The sequence below is a fragment of the Fundulus heteroclitus genome, chromosome 12 (genome assembly GCF_011125445.2).
Source record: "Fundulus heteroclitus isolate FHET01 chromosome 12, MU-UCD_Fhet_4.1, whole genome shotgun sequence".
NCBI lineage: Eukaryota > Metazoa > Chordata > Actinopteri > Cyprinodontiformes > Fundulidae > Fundulus > Fundulus heteroclitus.
In genome coordinates, this window is record NC_046372.1 from 12,132,797 (window position 1) to 12,152,307 (window position 19,511).

Sequence of the window (19,511 nt, forward strand, 5' to 3'; positions counted from 1 at the left end):
TCAAAGACAAATTGTCGACATGCAGAAAATAAATCAGAGTATCACTGGGCTATAAAGTTAATATGTTTATTAGAGAAGAAAAACAGTGAGGATGAGACAGTGTTCAGCGGAACGTTTATCACAGTAAGAAAAAACACAAAGGTATTTTTTTCAGTTTCTTTGCCACACTGCCCTCTAGTGGCTGGCAGTATACGGACTGATGTGTTTCAGAAAGTCTGGATTTAGCCCCTTTAGAGCCCAATTCCCAGTTTAGCCTTATATAACTAAACAGTTTTAACTACATTGTATTGTAGCATTGACAAAAAAGATATTTACCAAACTATGTGTTTAAAACCCAAATTGGAAAGGTGCTGCTAACCAAACCAGCACAAATCTGAAATGTCTATATATGGCACAATCTTTTGGTCTGTATTCATGACTCAAGATGTTATTGAGCATTCATGGCTGTATTCATGAATACTCAAACTCTATCCATGAGATCAAAAACAGCATATATGTTTGTTAATGTAGATAAATGTAGATTTACCTTCAAAACCTGTGAGCTTAGGATACATTCTTATAAAGTTTCTTTAAACAAACTGTTAGGTCGGACCGATATGAAGGCGTTTTACCTGTCAGTGAATAAACGCTTACAAAACATCCTCAGTTTCAGTAGCCATGTTTTAAAGAAATCTGCAAGGAGGACAAACATACTTGAATAAAAAGCCCAACAAACCAGCAATTACAGGTTTCCTTTGCCACACTGGACACGAGATCTGTATAGGTGATAATATGTCACATTATTAAAAGAAAAGCTCAATGATAAAGACATTTCTGACATGATCAGGAGGAAATCCTGTGTTATAAAAGGCGCCAGGAGTCATGGGAAGGACGACAACTCTCAAAATGGTGGACGGGTTGGTGACTTTGCCCTGATATAAATAAATCAAAAACCAACAAATATAAAATATATCAATATAAAACAACAAAGTACACATATCAATTACGTCATGAGAAAGGCATCATGGGTAAATAACGGGAGCAGCACAAATAGATACAAGTTCAGTCTTTTTTTTCCCACAAAAACTTTTCTTAGGGGGCTTAAGCCTAACAATTGTGGATGATGCAGAAATAAACAAAAAAATATTTGTAGAGAACATATTGATTTTAAAGCGGTGGTGTACTGTACTTATTCTCCTTTTTGAGCTATTATTTGCTACGTGACACAGAGCCGTCCACACGCACTGTTAGGTCAGATAAAGACATTAAAAAGACTCAAATATCGGCATCTTTTATAGCAACAGCAGGATCACACTTTGGGGGGGAAAAAAATAATCAAGAAACCGTAACCTTTGGGTGCTCTGGTCAGAGGAGACTTAAGATTTAGCTTTTAAAACTACAAAACATGTGTTTCGCATGACTCCAAAGAACAAGAGGACAAGCGGCTCATGCTCCTTGTCCAATATGACCGGGTTGTCCTCCAGAGGGCCTGGGAGGCATGTCGACTACACGGCACCGAGAACTATTTTCAACATGAGAACATGGACAGCAAGAAATTCAGCATCTAAGAAATTATTAAAATATTCCTTAAACGTCTTTTTTTTTTTTTTTTACCAAAATTAGTAAACGTGCTAAAATGAAAAGGTAGGATTCTATTAAAAAAATTTTCCTGAAAGATTATAGAGGATTATTGTCCAACGACTGCAGGACCCCAGTGACCCTACGAAGGTGAGCGGGACCCCAGCAAAGATGGATGGAGAGATGCTGCTGATGCTGCAATCAAAGATTAATTTAGTTCAAGGCTTTCTAATCACTTTTACCAGCAGTGGCACTGAAACGTGGAGGGCTTTTTATTTTTTATTCACTTTCAGATGTAAAACTCAAACCTTAAAGAAAAAAAAAAAAAAAGGAACAATCACCCGATGGAAAAAAAAAAAAAAAAACATGTTTGCTTCTGATTGTTACATTTGCTTCCTTATAATGTATAAAACCTTAAAATGTAATAAACATTAAGCTAAAAACTGCATAATGGCCAAGCTAAATGTTTTAGATTAAAGATACATCTTAAATGTGCTGTGATGTGAATAAAACTGGCAAAAAAAACCTCTGTGGGCGTTGGAGAGAAACATCTACGGCATGCAAAAACACACCGTAGTGCACAAAAGCTGATAATGTAAGACACGTTCTATTGGGTCGGGCTCAGATATGGTACCTAAAGGGCTTAAGAGCACTTAGGCAGCCACAGGCGGCTGCAGACGGAGGACGAAGTTAGCAACAAAGCAAGGAAAGACACAAAGAGTCTGCAAGTGTTTGGGAAAGGTCCAAAGTATGTCTGACATCATTATTACAGGAATTTAAATCAAATAAATGCCAGCAGATGACAGTTGGTCGGTTAGACGTGGTTTAGTTTTAATGATAATAATAATAATGTCGTCGTTTTACTAAATCCCTTCCTGCTTTTAAATCAATGGTGTAACCTGAGACGGAAAGCAGAGGCAACTCTTGGATGCTCTGCATAACTTTAGTCAGGAAGCAGCAGTCAGGCGGCGCCCCAACCACTAAACACATTACAACCTAAATGGATTTCAGAGGCCGCTTTTTATGCTGCGGCTTTGTGGTGAAACCATTATTGGGCTCGTTTTCCTAAGCAGTGCATTGTTTGACTGCTGCAGCACATTTCATGTAATGAGAAAGATCTCCAGCGGTGGAGAAGAAACGTATTAATTATTCAGGTTTGTGATGCTGTGGAATGCTAATAACCGGTTTGATTTGACGCTAAGTGTGAGGTGCAAACACTGTGCCAATGTCTCTATTTGTAACTCAACAGGCACAGGCTATAGCTTTATGCCTCCAGAAGATGGTTTGTATTCGATCTTCCAAAGCTGCACCAGCTTCAGTCACAAATATACAATTTATCACAACTTTATATCGTGATATTCCGAAGCTAGATGCGCACATTGTACTGATGGGCCCAGATTTCTGTCCATGGCCTAATGTGGATTTGCAGAACTGCATTATATTGGGATAAATGCAGCGTTGTGTTGATTTATTATCTTTGTCGGAGTGTGACTGGAATCTCTGACACTTTAAAAAAAAACACCTGAGCAATTTTGTTGTGGATATCTGCATATTCAGCCTTTGCTTTAAACAACCCAAGTACCCATGTTAGTAAGGCAACCAACCAGTTTCTGTTGAAAAACATAAAAGCATCCAGTTCCAGTTGTCTAGGGTGGGGGGAGATCAAGAGAAACAGAAATAACTAAAATTGGAGAATGACTAAGGTTGACGTTTCACTTTAGTGCCCCTTAGTGAAAACTTAGACTTTGTTTCTAATAGACAAACATACCAAAGTTAAATAAAAGCCCAGTATACCGTTCGTATGGTTTAAAGTCTGATGTCAGGGAAAGAGCTCGGCTCACCAGTTTCCTCTGGCTGTATGAAGCGTAGAGTAACAGCAGCTGGCTGAAAGAAGGCTACTACAACAGAAAGACAAGTTTGGCTGCTTGGTCCTGAGATCATGGACCGCCATGGCATGGAAACAAAAGGATCCCCCACCCAGCAGGCTTATTTCAGCTAGCAAGCTCTGAGTGGCGTCTCTGTGAATCAGCGAGCTGCAGAGTGGCTACGAGAGCAGATAGCCTGAGCAATTAAAGGGCTAACATGAGCTCGTGTTACTCTTTAAGAAGAACAGCAAAAAGGTTAATTATCCTGCATGAGAAATTGCAATAAATATATTCACCTGGTAACATTATTATGACTAATAATGCAATTACTTTAGCAGCAGTAGGAATAACTGCTGCTTTTTCATTTTGATTTAAATACATTTTCATTTTAAATAATTGTGCTATACCATGGGAACCTCACACTGGTCCACGGCTACTCTGTTAAAAAGAAGGAAAACCCCTTAAAAGAAGCTTCAATTCTTCTATTTTTCCAGTTTTTCGGGGGGATCGCAGATTCCAAATCAATTTAAAGTTTTTTTTTTTTTTTTTTTTTAAAGGTATCAGTGCAGGAACATTATCATGTTGCTATTAATTACCATCACTGCTGTACCGAAGGCGACAGATAAAAGCCCCTGCAGGGACAACGTCAGCCCTTGAGCGCCTCCAGTTTGTCTCACTAAGTATTTCTCAGAGTAAACCAAGAAAAGCTCCAAGCATTTCCTGGCCTTCACCTGCTCGATCAGCGCCGGATAGCCAATCTCCACGATGCTGACGGTGTCGTCCTCTCCGGTGCTGCTGAGGCCCTGTGAAGACGGGCTTAAAGGTGTGGGGGAAGCTGGGCTTCCCGCGCCGCCGCTGCTGTTGGTCCTTGTCGCGTTGCCGCCTGTGTCCGCGGTGGTGTCGTTCCAGGGGCTGGCGGCTGGTTCATTGTTGGCCTCCGGTTTCTCCGTGGACAGGAGGTCGGTCCTCCACATGCAGGAGTCCATGTAGTCGCCGTATCTCTCTGGGGGCGTACGGTAGCGATAGTCTCTACTGTAGTCATTGGCGTCAGTGGAGCGGGTACCATATTTGCTGTACATGTAGTTGTTGTAGTAATACTCCTCTTGGGGGTTGCGGAACTGAAAATAGGGCCGGGGGAACCTTCCCAACCCGAAGCCCAGAGCCATTCCCACCACAGCGCCGCCGCCCGCTGCAATCGCTGCTCTGCGGCCGAACCCTGTGGACTTCCTATCGGGAAATCTACCCATTCTCTGGACCGACTGGGCAAAGGGAGAGCCGCCCCGTGAGCCATATCCTCCATAACCAAAGCTACCACCGTAGCCTGGGCTCAGAATCTTGTTATTTGGGTTGACATTGATGTATCCACCCGGGTACCCTCTATTACCTCCTGCTCCATACGGCGACTGCACTCCTGGATAGTAGCCTCCAGCCTGCTGCCTGGGGTAACCACCTGGATACCAAGCCCCCCCTCCGGGTGCTTGTCCAGGCTGATTCGGATTTCCAGCCTGAGAAGCGGAGCCCTGATTATTTTTGTATCCCGTGTTGCTGTTAGTGCCACCTCGGCTGGATGTAGACCACTTTTTCCCTCCCCGGCCCCTTCCACCTCCTCCTCCTCCTCCTCCTCCTCCTCTTTTGGCCAACAGGAAAGGGAAGTGAAACAAAAGAAGCAACAGGCCAAGTAGAGATGACTTAAGCTGCATCTTCACACTGTTGAAAAGGAAATGCAAAGGAAAAAACACAAAAGATTATTTGGATAGAAAGTTAGTTCAACCTCGTATGTCAGTTAAAGGGATCCATGATTAGATGTTGGGCTAAATATGTTGTAATTTTCCTATTAACTTAAAAATTGCTGCTTGTGATATGTAAAAACTCATATGTACTTTAAAAATCATATCCTTTTTTATATTTTTCACATGTGCAATGCATGCTGGGTTAACGGACGCGGTCAGGTCCTACTGTACTGGAACCGCCTGAGCGATCCAAGTTGTTTTTTTTTATTGTATTGAGCTTCACTGGTATAAATTGAGAAAATGCCATACGGTGAGAAATGGTGAAATGGTGAATTTAGTCTTCATCGCTTCCCTCACGAAGAAAAAGAAAAGCGCAATGGGAGAAAGCTGTTACAAGAAGACTATTTCTGAAGGACCCACATTTCAATTCAATTCAATTTTATTTATATAGCGCCAATTCATGAAACATGTCATCTCAAGGCACTTTACAAAGTCAAGTTCAATCGCATTTCTGCTCTCAACACTTCTCTCCAGAAGACTTGAAGAAGAAGAGTCACTTGTACCAACAACATCGATAAAGGAGCTAACAGGCGGACGTTGCCCTATTTTTTATCCATAAAGCATCTAAACTCCACGGCCTTGAGAGACGCTGGGAGAAACATCAGAGACAACCAACATTGGAACCCCTTTTAAATAACAAAGCTACTGCCGCTGGTACTGAAAGTGAAATCACGGACCCGACACCGGACAAAACTGCAATATAAGATGCTAAAGATTAAGGCTAAAGCTTAAGGCTTGTAGGTTTCTATATTTTGACAGAAGAGTAACTTTGTACTGTTTTTGAAAAAAAAAATGTTTTTATATGATTCAAAATAACATTAAACCAATAACATTAAAAAAGAGATAATATTTCTTCTATTTAGGCTTCCTGTTAAATCAAGAATAGAATTACAAATTCTTTTTCTAACGTATAAAGCCCTTAATAATCAAGCTCCATCATATATCAGAGCTCTGATTACCCCGCATGTTCCTAATAGAGCACTTTGCTCTCAGACAGCAGGTCTGCTGGTGGTTCCTAGAGTCTCTAAAAGTAGAATGGGAGGCAGATCCTTTAGCTATCAGGCTCCTCTCCTGTGGAACCAACTCCCAGTTTTGGTCCGTGAGGCAGACACCCTGTCTACTTTTAAGACTAGGCTTAAAACTTTCCTTTTTGACAAAGCTTATAGTTAGAGTGGCTCATGTTACCCTGAGCCAGTGGCGGCTGGCCAGTAGGGGGCGCTCGGGCGCCGTCCCCTTTAAATCGTTTAGATAATAAATGATTTCTGAACTGCAAAGTACTTAGAAATGTATTTATTCATACTGTGTGTCCAATAGACATGTTAGAATTTATTAAAATAGTAAATACATAATTCTATTTAATTGCTCACATTGTGCACACTTCCTCCTTTCCTATGTGCGGGTCGCCGGTCTAATGGGAGTGAATGTAGGCGCCGCAACTTGGGCAAGCACGTGATCTGAGGCTGACTTTTAATTGGTTATCTAGGCTTTTGCATAGGGGCGCACTGCTCTGCGTCCCGGACACACCTATTCTGTTGCGTCATTACTGGTAGAGTGTCAGTACTGGCTAATTTTTTTAAAAACATTGTGTGATTGGACAATCCCCGATTCGACTCAGCTCAGCTGCAGTTCGTTAGGTTGATTCACGGTTATGCTTGCAAAGTTGAGTAGTTTCAAAATGAGAGAAAATTCTGTTTTGTCTTTACAAAAAAATGCTTTTACAAAGCGTTCACTTGAAGAAAAAAAACAGGAATAAGGAGCTTGGACCGGATCGTCTTAATTTACAAATTCAGCAGCAGGCAAGTGATCTCTCCACTCCATGGTTGGAAAAAGCAGTGTAGGTAGTAGTCAGCCAGTGAAGAAGCGTCGGACACTCATTGTAGAAGACCATGAAAGGATTGCTGCAGAGGTGAGTTGTTGTGGAAAATCACTGTTACACTGGTTTATAGTAATGTTATTTAATATATTAGGAAGATGTGCTTTGTAGTTAGAAATACCTTTAGTTGTGTCTATGCTGTGTAGGTATGTTGATGTAATGTTTGTCAGCAAGATATTTTATTATTTAAGTTGTACTGAAGTTTATGGGTAATGGGGAATAAAACATTTGGTTACTGAATTTTGTATAATCTTGTCCCACAAAAATGCTGTAACACATTTCATAACACAGCCTTAAAAAATGGCAGCAAATGTTATTAAAATCAGGAAAACAATCTAGAAGAAGTCTTTTCAGAAACTGTCCCGCTCTTGAAGATCCTCCTCACCACACCCATGACCACAGCTGAAAGCTGAAAGGTGCTTTTTAACTCTGAAAAGAATCAAGACTTTTCTGAGAAACTCATTGACTCAGGACAGGCTGAATGCATTGGCCATGTTGTCAATGGAGAAAAGACTAGTCACAGAGATGACTGACTTTAACAAGAATATAATTGAGAAATTTGCTGGGCAGAAGGAAAGGAGGGCAAAATTCATGTTCAAATAGTGCTATTTTTTAAGATTTGCTTTGTTTGTTTTTCATTTGTTTGTTTGTGTGCGCCCCCCTCAGTTTTTTTAGCACCAGCCGCCACTGCCCTGAGCTACCTCTATAGTTATGCTGCTATAGGCTTAGACTGCTGCAGGACATCAGGGTCTTTTTCTCTCACTCTGCTGAGTTCTCCTACTGTTCTCCAATTTGCATTTTTTGTCGTTATTTCAACTTTTAACTTTAGGTTCTCTGTTTTTTTTCTCTTCACAGTAGGCACACCTAGTGTGATGCTCTATTTAACTGTGACATCATCCTCCGTCCATCCATCATCGTTGAAGCAATGAGGAGGATGTCTGGCCTCCTCTTATTTCATTACTCTTAATTTGACTTCTGGGATTTTATATCAATAACCAGGAGCAGGAAACAGAACATGTTTGTTGAACTTTATATTTCTTCTACCCATCCACTTTCTATATATAACCCTTAAATCCATGTGGGTCACTGGTGCCAATCTCCAGCAGTGATGGGTGAGAGTATAGACTCACAAAATATATTTCATGTTGTATCATATATAGATTTGTATTATAATGCTTTCTTTTTCCCCACTGCCGTTTCTATACTGATCCTACTGTTTTATGTAATATTTTCGCTACATAAACATCAAATCTTGTCTCTTTAAAACATGACATTCTGCATCATCTGTAGAGTTTTCATATTTTTACTATTCTTGTGACTTAACCAAAATCACTTGTGCAGCACTTATTGGCAACCCCAATAATCCCTACAAAACACATTTAACTGAAACACACTGAAATTCACATTCAACATTTTTAGGTTTATCAAACTTAAAGAGTTTCTACAAACTTTTAATTACAAATCCATAACTTCTTGTTTCCCTGAGCAGTGAAGATACAAAAACAAAGAGTATAATTTCTTTTAGCCTCTGGTCACTGGGCTTGACAAAGACCCACATTCGTCTTGCCAACCTGTACAGTGCTATCTGAACGGCAAAAATGCGAAAGTTGTCTGACAGGCATCCCAAGAAAAAAAAAAAAGCTCTTTCTGTCCTACAATAACAAGTTTAAATTAAACAACAAAGTATGGTGGAGGATGTGTGACGCTGTGGGCCAGTTTCTCTTTAAGGGCTTTGGGAGCCATGTTAGTGTCTATGGCAGGGGTGTCCAACTCCAGTCCTCGAGAGCCGGTGTCTTGAAACTTTTTGAGGTTTCCCTGGCCCCACACACCTGAATCAAATAGCACAATTAGCTCCTCAGTATGCAGTCAGGTTCTTCAGAGTCCTGCTAATTAACTGATTGTTTGACTCAGGCGTGTCAGACCAGGGACACATCATTATTCAGATTCGGAAGAGATCGGCAAGACACAAAATAAAACAAACACTGTTTCTGTTAGAATAATAGTGCCCATATTTATTATCCCCCACAAAATACAGCAACACAAAACAGCAAGCTCTTCACACACGCAAAGTAGCATGCACTTAAAGCAACATTGCTTTCAGACAAGCGTGATGTTCCATCCCTTACCCTGGCACAGAACTGGAAAGTCGGTCAGTCCGATAAGAGCACAATCCACGCGGCCGGGCGTCCAAAACCCACGGAAGACTTCAACGAATGAGGGCGGTTCCCTTCTTTTTATACCCATAAACAAAGTATCAGATGGTAGCGAGGGTGGCCAGTTCTCTCTCCCATGTGAGCTGTTCATCCCGTTTCCAAAACAGGTTTCCAAAACAAAAACCGTTCCCAGCATCTCAGCAGTGTGTGAAGCAAAATAATATTGCAAACTCAGAATACAGCAAATATAAGCAAAATAAGGAACACAGAATCAGTCTTTCCCACAACACATTGTCATAGGTTCCCACCACAAGTTAAAACAAGTTATAGCAAAATAACACATGTTGTTCTTAGTTTTATGTGAGCAACATAACAGGCACGAGCACACATGTTGCTCTTAGTTTAAAACTAACTAGTTTTTCCCAAAATACATTGTCAAAGAACAAAAATAATTATTTAATATATCACACCAGGATAACCTGGCAACATAGCCAATAGCCTAAAGCGACGAACCACAGAAGAGGCGCTGGAAAGAAATGTTTTTGTTTATGTTTTTAATATTACGTTTTTTTTCTTTGATGAGAATGTTGTATCTAGCACAGCAAATCGCTGCAACCGTTACACACCATCCTAAACCATTTTATAATGACAGACTTGTTTTTCCAAATAAGTCAGTAGACATAAGCCCCAGGTACACTACCCTTTTGAAACCGTGCTGAGCTCAGTAACTGAGAGAACTATCGAGTGTAAATGGAACGCAAACTGAACTGCACCGCGCCAGACACAACAGAACCGCGCTAAATCTAGCCGACTCCAAGTAAATTCACCAAAGGTTGCCTTCTTTGCCTGACTCTCCGCAAACAACAAAATAGCACAATTATAACCAAGCATGACTTCCTGAATGTTACGGGCGCCGCCATTTTTATTTGCTTGATTCCCTCCTTTAATTCTAGAGAGCAGTAGTACCGCAGATCGTCACTAGGAGGCGAGGAACCGTGCTAGCATGATGTGTAAACGGTCGTCAGAACCAAGCTCGGCACAGTTAACTGATCCAAGCTCGGTCCGAGCTCTGCATCAATCGGTTTAACAAGGCTAATGTAAATGGGGCTATAACCTAGATTAATACCCATGAGGCCAGTCAATTTACTCATATTGAGTAAATTGACGCTGTCCTGTGTACCTGCTGCCACCGTGAAGAGACAGAAGCTGTCAGGGTCACAATGTCGCAAAAAAAGCAGAGAGGATGAGGAGAAGCGTGAGAAGGGCAGAGGTAAGGATGTGAAGAAATTGTTGCTTTAAAATTTGCACGAGTGGAGTAGTTTAATCTTTATTAGCCACATTGTGGGTAAGTTATACATGATATCTATGTGACCAGATGTCCCGATCTGTCCAAGACTGTGCCACCCTTTTTTTACTCTTGTCCCATTGTCCCACAAATCCTGCATTTGACTGGGTCAGAATTGGAAAAGTCAACGTTATTCGACAGGCGCCTCTCTGAAATAAAGAAGGCAGAGCTGCAGTCGTCGTTAAAGAGAGCTGCGTTGGCTATCAATCAAAATATATGCAGCAGCGTTCTACCTCATAAGCAGCTGCGTGTCAGGATGCTCGTAAAACAAAACGAAAAGGATTTTAATGCATACATAATATTAAGGAAACTACGTCTAAATGCTGCTACAAAGAGTGGGGGACGGTTTCTAACTGGGGGAGGCCAGAGAAAGGTGATTATCAGAGACCTTTTTGTTAAGTTTGCCAAAGTTGTTTTTCAATTTCACACAGAAGGGAACACGAAGTGAAGCAACACTGTACAAGTCAGTCTCATAAACGTTCCTCCGGCTCCCCTAGGGCGGCAAAAAGGCAGAAAACGGCTGTCAGGATAATTATTCAGAGCATGCGGCCAAAACCAGCACACCATCTCAGTGCCCAGACCTGAATACTATAACAACGCTGAACAATAATCTAAAGAGATCCTAAGAAACCAAGTAGTCCAGATGATGTAGCAAGATTGTGCTCAAAGAGGAATTATTAAAGATCCCCCTCTTTATATTCTCCAACGTTTTCAAATGTTATAAGAGAAGACTCAATGCTGTCCTCCACAAAAAGCGGGTGGCACAAAACTTTAACAGCACGGGGACCAACAATTGTGCCACCGTTGTCTTTGTTGTTTTTTTTCATCTTAACTTGTTTTTTTCACCACTAATTAAAAGTTCTGAAATTAAAGGTTTGTTTTTGAAATTTTCTGAGTGTATTCCGTATTCCTGCAATAAAATCAAAATTTATCATCATTTTTAGGAGGTTCCCTAATAAAGACAGTAAAATGTCTCCACTGTTATTTAACAGGTATCTATTTCCTTTAGTTAGTGGCTTATTTCTACTCTATCCTTGGTCAATAAAGCATTATAGTAAATGAAAACCGATACGGAGCTGACAGATCTGCTCGTTGTAGCGCCTTTTGTTAGCTTCATGAATGGCCTCTGCATTTTCAATGTTTGCTTTCAGCTGTTTCCACACGAGCACAAACAAGCTCGATCAATGACTCCGAGCTATATGCAAAGTTCAGATCTAGGCAAGTTCATTTTTTTAATGAACAATTGTTCTCATAAAACGACAAACGAGAACTCGTTTCTTGAACATTTTGGGGGGCGTGTCTGTTGTGCTCACAGCGTGTCCTCCATAGAGATCCAGAGCAGAAGGAGCACAGGTGTGGGAGCAGGAGGCATGAATCTGGCTGTGGAAGCAGACGTTTGGGCCGGAGCAGAGAACACCTTTTTCTCAGTGTCACAGCAGAATTGTGTGTAAGAGCGGCATAATAAAAGTAATCTGGCTCTCAAATAAAAAATGTACGCTCTTGGGATTTTGAAAGGAAAATTCCTATATATTGTCAGAGATTCAGATGCCAGTTCTTGAAGTATGAATTTTTCCCTTTTATATTTTGTTTATTTTAAACATGAACTGAAAAAAGGTGACATTTGAACTCCTGCTCATCTTTTGTGATCACAAAAAAAGAAGAAAAACTGCTTTTTTTTTACCGTTTTCTTATAAAAACATCTAAATACCAAAATAAGCACAGACCAGAACAATAGACACTAACATGGCTCCCAAAGCCCTTAAAGAGAAACTGGCCCACAGCGTCACACATCCTCCACCATACTTTGTTGTTTAAACTTGTTATTGTAGGACAGGAAGAGTTTTATTCTTGGGATGCCTGTCAGAAAACCTGTTGGCGTTCAGATAGCACTGTATAGGTTGGCAAGACGAATGTGGGTCTTTGTCAAGCCCAGTGACCAGAGGCTAAAAGAAATTATACTCTTTGTTTTTGTATCTTCACTGCTCAGGGAAACAAGAAGTTATGGATTTGTAATTAAAAGTTTGTAGAAACTCTTTAAGTTTGATAAACCTAAAAATGTTGAATGTGAATTTCAGTGTGTTTCAGTTAAATGTGTTTTGTAGGGATTATTGGGGTTGCCAATAAGTGCTGCACAAGTGATTTTGGTAAAGTCACAAGAATAGTAAAAATATGAAAACTACAGATGATGCAGAATGTCATGTTTTAAAGAGACAAGATTTGATGTCACTGTATGTAGCGAAAATATTACATAAAACAGTAGGATCAGTATAGAAACGGCAGTGGGGAAAAAGAAAGCATTATAATACAAATCTATATATGATACAACATGAAATATATTTTGTGAGTCTATACTCTCACCCATCACTGCTGGAGATTGGCACCAGTGACCCACATGGATTAAAGGGTTATATATAGAAAGTGGATGGGTAGAAGAAATATAAAGTTCAACAAACATGTTCTGTTTCCTGCTCCTGGTTATTGATTTAAAATCCCAGAAGTCAAATTAAGAGTAATGAAATAAGAGGAGGCCAGACATCCTCCTCATTGCTTCAACGATGATGGATGGATGGACGATGATGTCACAGCTAAACAGAGCATCACACTAGGTGTGCCTACTGTGAAGAGAAAAAAAACAGAGAACCTAAAGTTAAAAGTTGAAATAACGACAAAAAATGCAAATTGGAGAACAGTAGGAGAACTCAGCAAAGTAAAAGAAAAATAGAGGTATAGAGGTAGCTCAGGGTAACATGAGCCACTCTAACTATAAGCTTTGTCAAAAAGGAAAGTTTTAAGCCTAGTCTTAAAAGTAGACAGGGTGTCTGCCTCACGGACCAAAACTGGGAGTTGGTTCCACAGGAGAGGAGCCTGGTAACTAAAGGATCTGCCTCCCATTCTACTTTTAGAGACTCTAGGAACCACCAGCAGACCTGCAGTCTGAGAGCAAAGTGAGCACGAAGTGAAGCAACACTGTACAAGTCAGTCGCATAAACGTTCCTCCGGCTCCCCTAGGGCGCCAAAAAGGCAGAAAACGGACGTCAGGATAATTATTCAGAGCATGCGGCCAAAACCAGCACACCATCTCAGCGCCCAGACCTGAATACTATAACAACGCTGAAAAATAATCTAAAGAGATCCTAAGGAACCAAGTAGTCCAGACGATGTAGCAAGATTGTGCTCAAAGAGGAATTATTAAAGATCCAACGTTTTCAGATGTTATAAGAGAAGACTCAATGCTGTCCTCCACAAAAAGTGGGTGGCACAAAACTTTAACAGCACGGGGACCAACAATTGTGCCGCCATTGTCTTTGTTTTTTTCATCTTAAATTGTTTTTTTCACCACTACTTAAAAGTGCTCAAATTAAAGGTTGGTTTTTCGAAGGTTTTCTCAGTGTATTCGGCATTCCTGCAACAAAATCCAAATTTATCATAATTTTTAGGAGGCTCCTTAATAAAGACAGTAAAATGTCTCCACTGTTATTTAACAGGTATCTATTTCCTTTAGTTAGTGGCTTATTTCTACTCTATCCTTGGTCAATAAAGCATTATAGTAAATGAAAACCGATAAGGAGCTGACAGATCTGCTCGTTGTAGCGCCTTTTGTTAGCTTCATGAATGGCCTCTGCATTTTCAATGTTTGCTTTCAGCTGTTTCTACACGAGCACAAACAAGCTCGATCAATGACTCCGAGCTATATGCAAGATCTAGGCAAGTAAATTTTTTTAATGTACAATTGTTCTCATAAAACGACAAAGAGAACTCGTTTCTTGAACATTTTGGGGGGCGTGTCTGTTGTGCTCACAGCGTGTCCTCCATAGAGATCCAGAGCAGAAGGAGCAGAGGTGTGGCATGAATCTGGCTGTGGAAGCAGGCGTTTGGGCCGGAGCAGAGAACACCTTTTTCTCAGTGTCACAGTAGAGTTGTGTGTAAGAGCGGCATAATAAAAGTAATCTGGCTCTCAAATAAAAAATGTACGCTCTTGGGATTTTGAAAGGAAAATTCCTATATATTGTCAGAGATTCAGATCCCAGTTCTTGAAGTATGAATTCTTCCCTTTTATATTTTGTTTATTTTAAACAGGAACTGAAAAATAAGGTGACATTTGAACTCCTGCTCATCTTTTGTGATCACAAAAAAAAGAAGAAAAACTGCTTTTTTTTAACCGTTTTCTTATAAAAACATCTAAATACCAAAACATGCACAGACCAGAACATTTTTAATTCTGCAGTCATATTTATCTGTGTTTATGTTTTTTGGGTTGGCTGACTGTTTTCTCCTTAAGGCTCGTTCACACTGAACGTGACTGTGGCCAGTGTTGTATAGTAACGAAGTAAAAATACTTCACTACTGTACTTAAGTATATTTTGGAGTACGTTATAATTTTTTTGATAACTTTTACTTTCACTTCGCTTTATTTACGAACTTAATTGCATACTTTTACTCCGATACATTTTCAATGTTTGATTTAGTTACTCGTTACAAAAAAAGCGAGAAAGAGAGAGAGAGACGCACGCACGCAAGTGTTTTGTCCCCGCCTACTGATTGACTGCGACAGAGTCGGGACTTGGCTGGGCTTGTTCATCACCACCAGAGGCGTGCTCAAACACCCCTAAATCTTAGCTCAGCACCCCTGAAAAATTACTATTCCTGCGTGTCGGTTCGGCTCTGCCAGACAATGCGTACATGCACAGGTTCGCCCGGAGCGCCTCCGTTTGAAGCGCTCGGCGTTCCCATGGTGTCATTTCAACGCTGGTGTGCGCCAGCGGGGGCGGGGCCTGGTTCTCCACGCAGCCAATCACTAACACACCTGGCCTTTGATTGACAAGGTGGGGACCCACCTTAACTCCACTCTCAGTGGTTGTGCTGCCTTAAATTCCCCCTTCCCTCTTCCTAATTGGCTGTTTCTATTGCGTGTGTGTGCGTGCATGTGAGTGCGAGATCTAAGTTTTGATTCATACTGGGTTACTGCCGTTACCACAATTAGTACTAGGCTACGAAACTAGTCCCAGTTAAGAAACAAAATATTATCTGCACTAAAATAGGTGAAAGCTGCTGAGTAGGAGTCAGGAACAGGTTAGGGAGCAGCGTTTGTTTGAGGAGGAGACAGAGTGCAGGTGGAGGGGCGTACTGCCCGATCGGATCGCATAGTCGCTCAGAGACGGATCACAGTGTTAATTTCGGTGATCCTGCGTTATGGCCAACAAAAATGACTGATTCTGATCAAATGAATGTTGTGCGTTTAATTGCAAAAACGAAGCCTTTCTCAGCAATGGAAAATGAACTGCCAGCAGATTCAGAGGGCAGAGAATTAATTCCCACAGTATCTAACATATTCTACTTCCTGCAATGGAAGGGGAAAATTTGTTAGGGACTGGCTGATATACAGCAGGTCAAAAAAGGCCATATTTTGGCTGCAGTGCTTGCTGTTCTCTTATGAAGAAAATATCAACTAGTGCACTAAATTCAATAGATGAGTTGAAAATATCCAGTATAAAATAGAGATTTCCAGGGCATGAATTATACAGTTAAGTTGACTTTTTTTTGGTGTGTGTGTGTGTGTGTGTGTGTGTGTGTGTGTGTGTGTGTGTGTGTGTGTGTGTGGTGGGGGCAGGTGTAGGGGGGGGGGGGGGGGGGGCAAAAAGACTGTGTTGCCCCGGGCCCTGGCAAAGCTGTCAGCTGGCCGGCCTGCAGGTGTATCTATCAGCAGGTTCACCACTTCCTGTAGGTTAACTAAGCCTGGTTTATCACTTAACCATGTTCTTAATATACACCCCCTGGTCTAAGTCTTGCCTTCACTTGGTTGTGTACAATTTTATAGTGCATAGCACTGACCTTATTTGAAGACGGAAAACTGAAAGCTTACAAAAAGGTTGTATTTTCTGTCTAACGTTGGCCTTAATTTCTCCAACACTTGGTTGTTTATATATTATTTTAAGTAAATTTGACCTTCAAAGTTTACCAAAATCTAAAAAATGTCATTCAAACTGCATTTGCTTTGTTTTACTTTTTTACTTTTTATTACATTACTTGAGTACATCTATTTTTACAGTAATTTTCATACTTAAGTACAAGACATTTCAGATACTTTAAGACTTTTACTCAAGTAACATTTCAGTCAGTCAGTGACTTGGACTTTTACCAAAGTCATATTTTGGAGAGGTACTTATATTTTTATTTGACTCCGAGATTTCAGTACTTTATACAACACTGACTGTGGTGGTCTGAGCAGCTGGAGTACATGATATCTCTAAAGTACAGGTGCAACACAGGAGCGACAGACACGTTTCTAGCGACGCAACAGGCCCGACTGTGCCGATTAAAAGCGAAGCCATAGCGACACGACACCTGTGATGGATGCAAAGTACCTGGAGCTGAAGAATCTAAACTTTTGTGTCTTGTCGCGACAACCAATCAGGAACTGGATGTGGCTGAGACGTGGGGTGAAGGACTGCAGCGAAGACAAAGCTGTTTTCATTTAACATGAATTGAAAAACTGATAATGCGGTCTGCGGTCGGCCTGAGTTGTATAACTGAACCAATTATTATTATCATTAGATAGCGCCATTGTACTGCTGTATTCCTGGCTGATCACCCGCCATGCAAATTGCTGCCGATATGTCAGGCGAGCGAAAGCACGCAAAAACTGGCGACTTAGTCACCGAAAACGTGCTCGGTGTGAACGCACCTTTATGCGCTGCTCCATTCAGCACAATCCCAGTGTTTGTGTGCACGGCTCGCTCCGCCCTCACTGGATCTTTATTCCACTGTCTGAGCGCATCGCCTGCCTTCCTGTCAGCGTCTTGTGCTCGCCCTGCCCTCATTGGATTCTCATCGACTCCTGACTCTGAGTTTGTTCTTTATTGCCGAGCCTTTCGGACTGTTCTGCTTCACCTGTTCAGCCGTCATCACGTCAGACGCCATCAGCCTGTTCTGCCGGTCATTTTCCCACATCTTCTATAACAAGACTTTTAAGCGCAGCACAATGTCCGGCTGAATTACCGGGTTCTCTGTCTGGTACATTACAGTTGTGAGAGTGTAAGGACCCAGTTTATTCACTTCACCTGATTTCCTGTATCTTTTTTTTTATTATTTGTCCTCTGAGACCAGTTAAACCCCTTATTTTAAGAAAAATAGAGAAATCATCCTATGAAACCTGCTCCTGTTTTTAGGTCCTTATTTATTAGTTTATTTGATTTAAATCAAATGGTTTAATTTTTTTTTCTTTGTACATTTTGCATTTTTTTGTTTTCTTTTGTTTTTATCCAAACAGATCTCTTGTAAAGACGATCATGGATCTCAATGAGACAACCTGTATAAATAAAGATAAAATAAAAATACTTCTCCATCCATCCTCTAACACGCGTAGTCACGAGGGGTGCTGGTGCCTATCTCCAGCTAAAAATACTTCCCTACATATGCAAATATGTGTATAGATTATAGTTAAACCTTAAAGTTGTGCTTGGATATTTTAGGCATAATTTTCTTTCAACAAGATCTTTGTTTCTGAAGGAAAATAAAACGTTTTTAAAAATTAAAAATGTGGATTTGAAGAAAAAACATGCTGTTATTTACATTTCATTGAAAAAGGGCCATGTTAAAAATGACCTATACCTCTTCTCCATAATGCATGGAAAATATTTGTCATTAAACTTATATTTGCTGACCAGCTTTTGGCGTTTTGACAATTCCTGTTCGGTGATGAGCCGCAAGTCTTTGAGGACGAATGGCTTTCATCACCCTCATCCTAATCTGCTTTCACTGAATCTTTATTAGATTAGTACATTGGTTTGACCACTCCAGAAATATGTATATACGCTGACCTTACTGTTAAATGTCTCTCGAAGCTGAACATTAAAATCTCTTTGAAAATTTACAACAACAACAGAAAAATCCTGAAGCCAACAGGGTATGTGCATTTTGCTATTTTTTGGCATTTTATTTAAACGTTTGTTTGTAAATTTATGTGTAAATGTTAGTGTTACATTTTGTGCTACTGCGTTATGATTAGCTTCTATTTACTTTCTTATTAGAAAGAAAGAAAGAAAGAAAGAAAGAGGTCGTCATCCGTGTCAGTGATTCAATGTTTTTAGTATTTCAACGTGAAAAGAAAGTCAACGTTTTAATTTCTATCATTTGTGACTACAACACAGAGCCAAATACTTGCATTTAACTAATGTAATTTCTCAGTTTAAAAAGGCAAAAACATAGCTACCCATGTTTCTGTTGTTGTTCTGGTTTTCATTATGACTCCTAATGAGAAAATTAATTTTCCAAAACATTCACGGACCCAGCAGCGGATCCAATAAGAATGTCTTCTTATTCCAGCGCCTGACAAAAAGAGAAACAGCTCCTGGCACAGTGAGCCAACATGTTGTTTCTTCTGAAACGATGCACAGAGACCAAATGCAGCTATTTGACCTTTTTCTGACATGAACATTTCCACCGTGACTGTGATAACAAGCCTGTTGTCGGTTAAAATGGCGCTTACACTCAATTGATAGACTCTAACAAGTCCCCGGAGATTTATCAGTAAAGTGCATGTCGGCGTTTCCACGCAGAGATTTGTCTGTTTTTTGGGAAACAAATTGCGATTTTTTTCCCCGTGGACTAACCCCGAAGGGTGCGGCTACTTTAAAACCAAATATTACCTTGGATGTCAGCGTCTCGGAAGCCCTATATTCGCCTTGTTTTGTCGTTCAAGAAGCGTCCAGGTCCTTCTCGATAACAGCCCGTTGTCTTTTCCCCATTGACGTAACGCCTCGCGCACCAGAGATGTAGGTCGCGTGGATACAGAAAGGGAAAAAAGGGTCGCGTGGATTCAGGCAGTGAGGGCGGGGCTTAACCTGACTAATTTTCCATCGTCCCATGTCGATGAGGTGCTGATGGGGGTGGAAAACATGTAAACGCAGTGATGGTTTTAGAGACTTTTTT

At 40.7% G+C, this 19,511-nt stretch overlaps 1 protein-coding gene across 1 annotated transcript; it reads right to left on the minus strand.

Moving 5' to 3' along the window:
• Nucleotides 1-50: 50 nt before the first annotated feature.
• On the minus strand, nt 51-19,511 carry LOC105931304 (serine, glycine, tyrosine and glutamine-rich protein). Its single transcript, XM_012869930.3, has 2 exons — nt 19,229-19,511; nt 51-5,129 (listed from the first exon to the last, which is right to left on the minus strand). Exon 2 carries the CDS (start codon nt 5,120-5,122, stop codon nt 3,983-3,985), a length of 1,140 nt encoding a protein of 379 aa, XP_012725384.2. The 5' UTR covers nt 5,123-5,129; nt 19,229-19,511; the 3' UTR covers nt 51-3,982.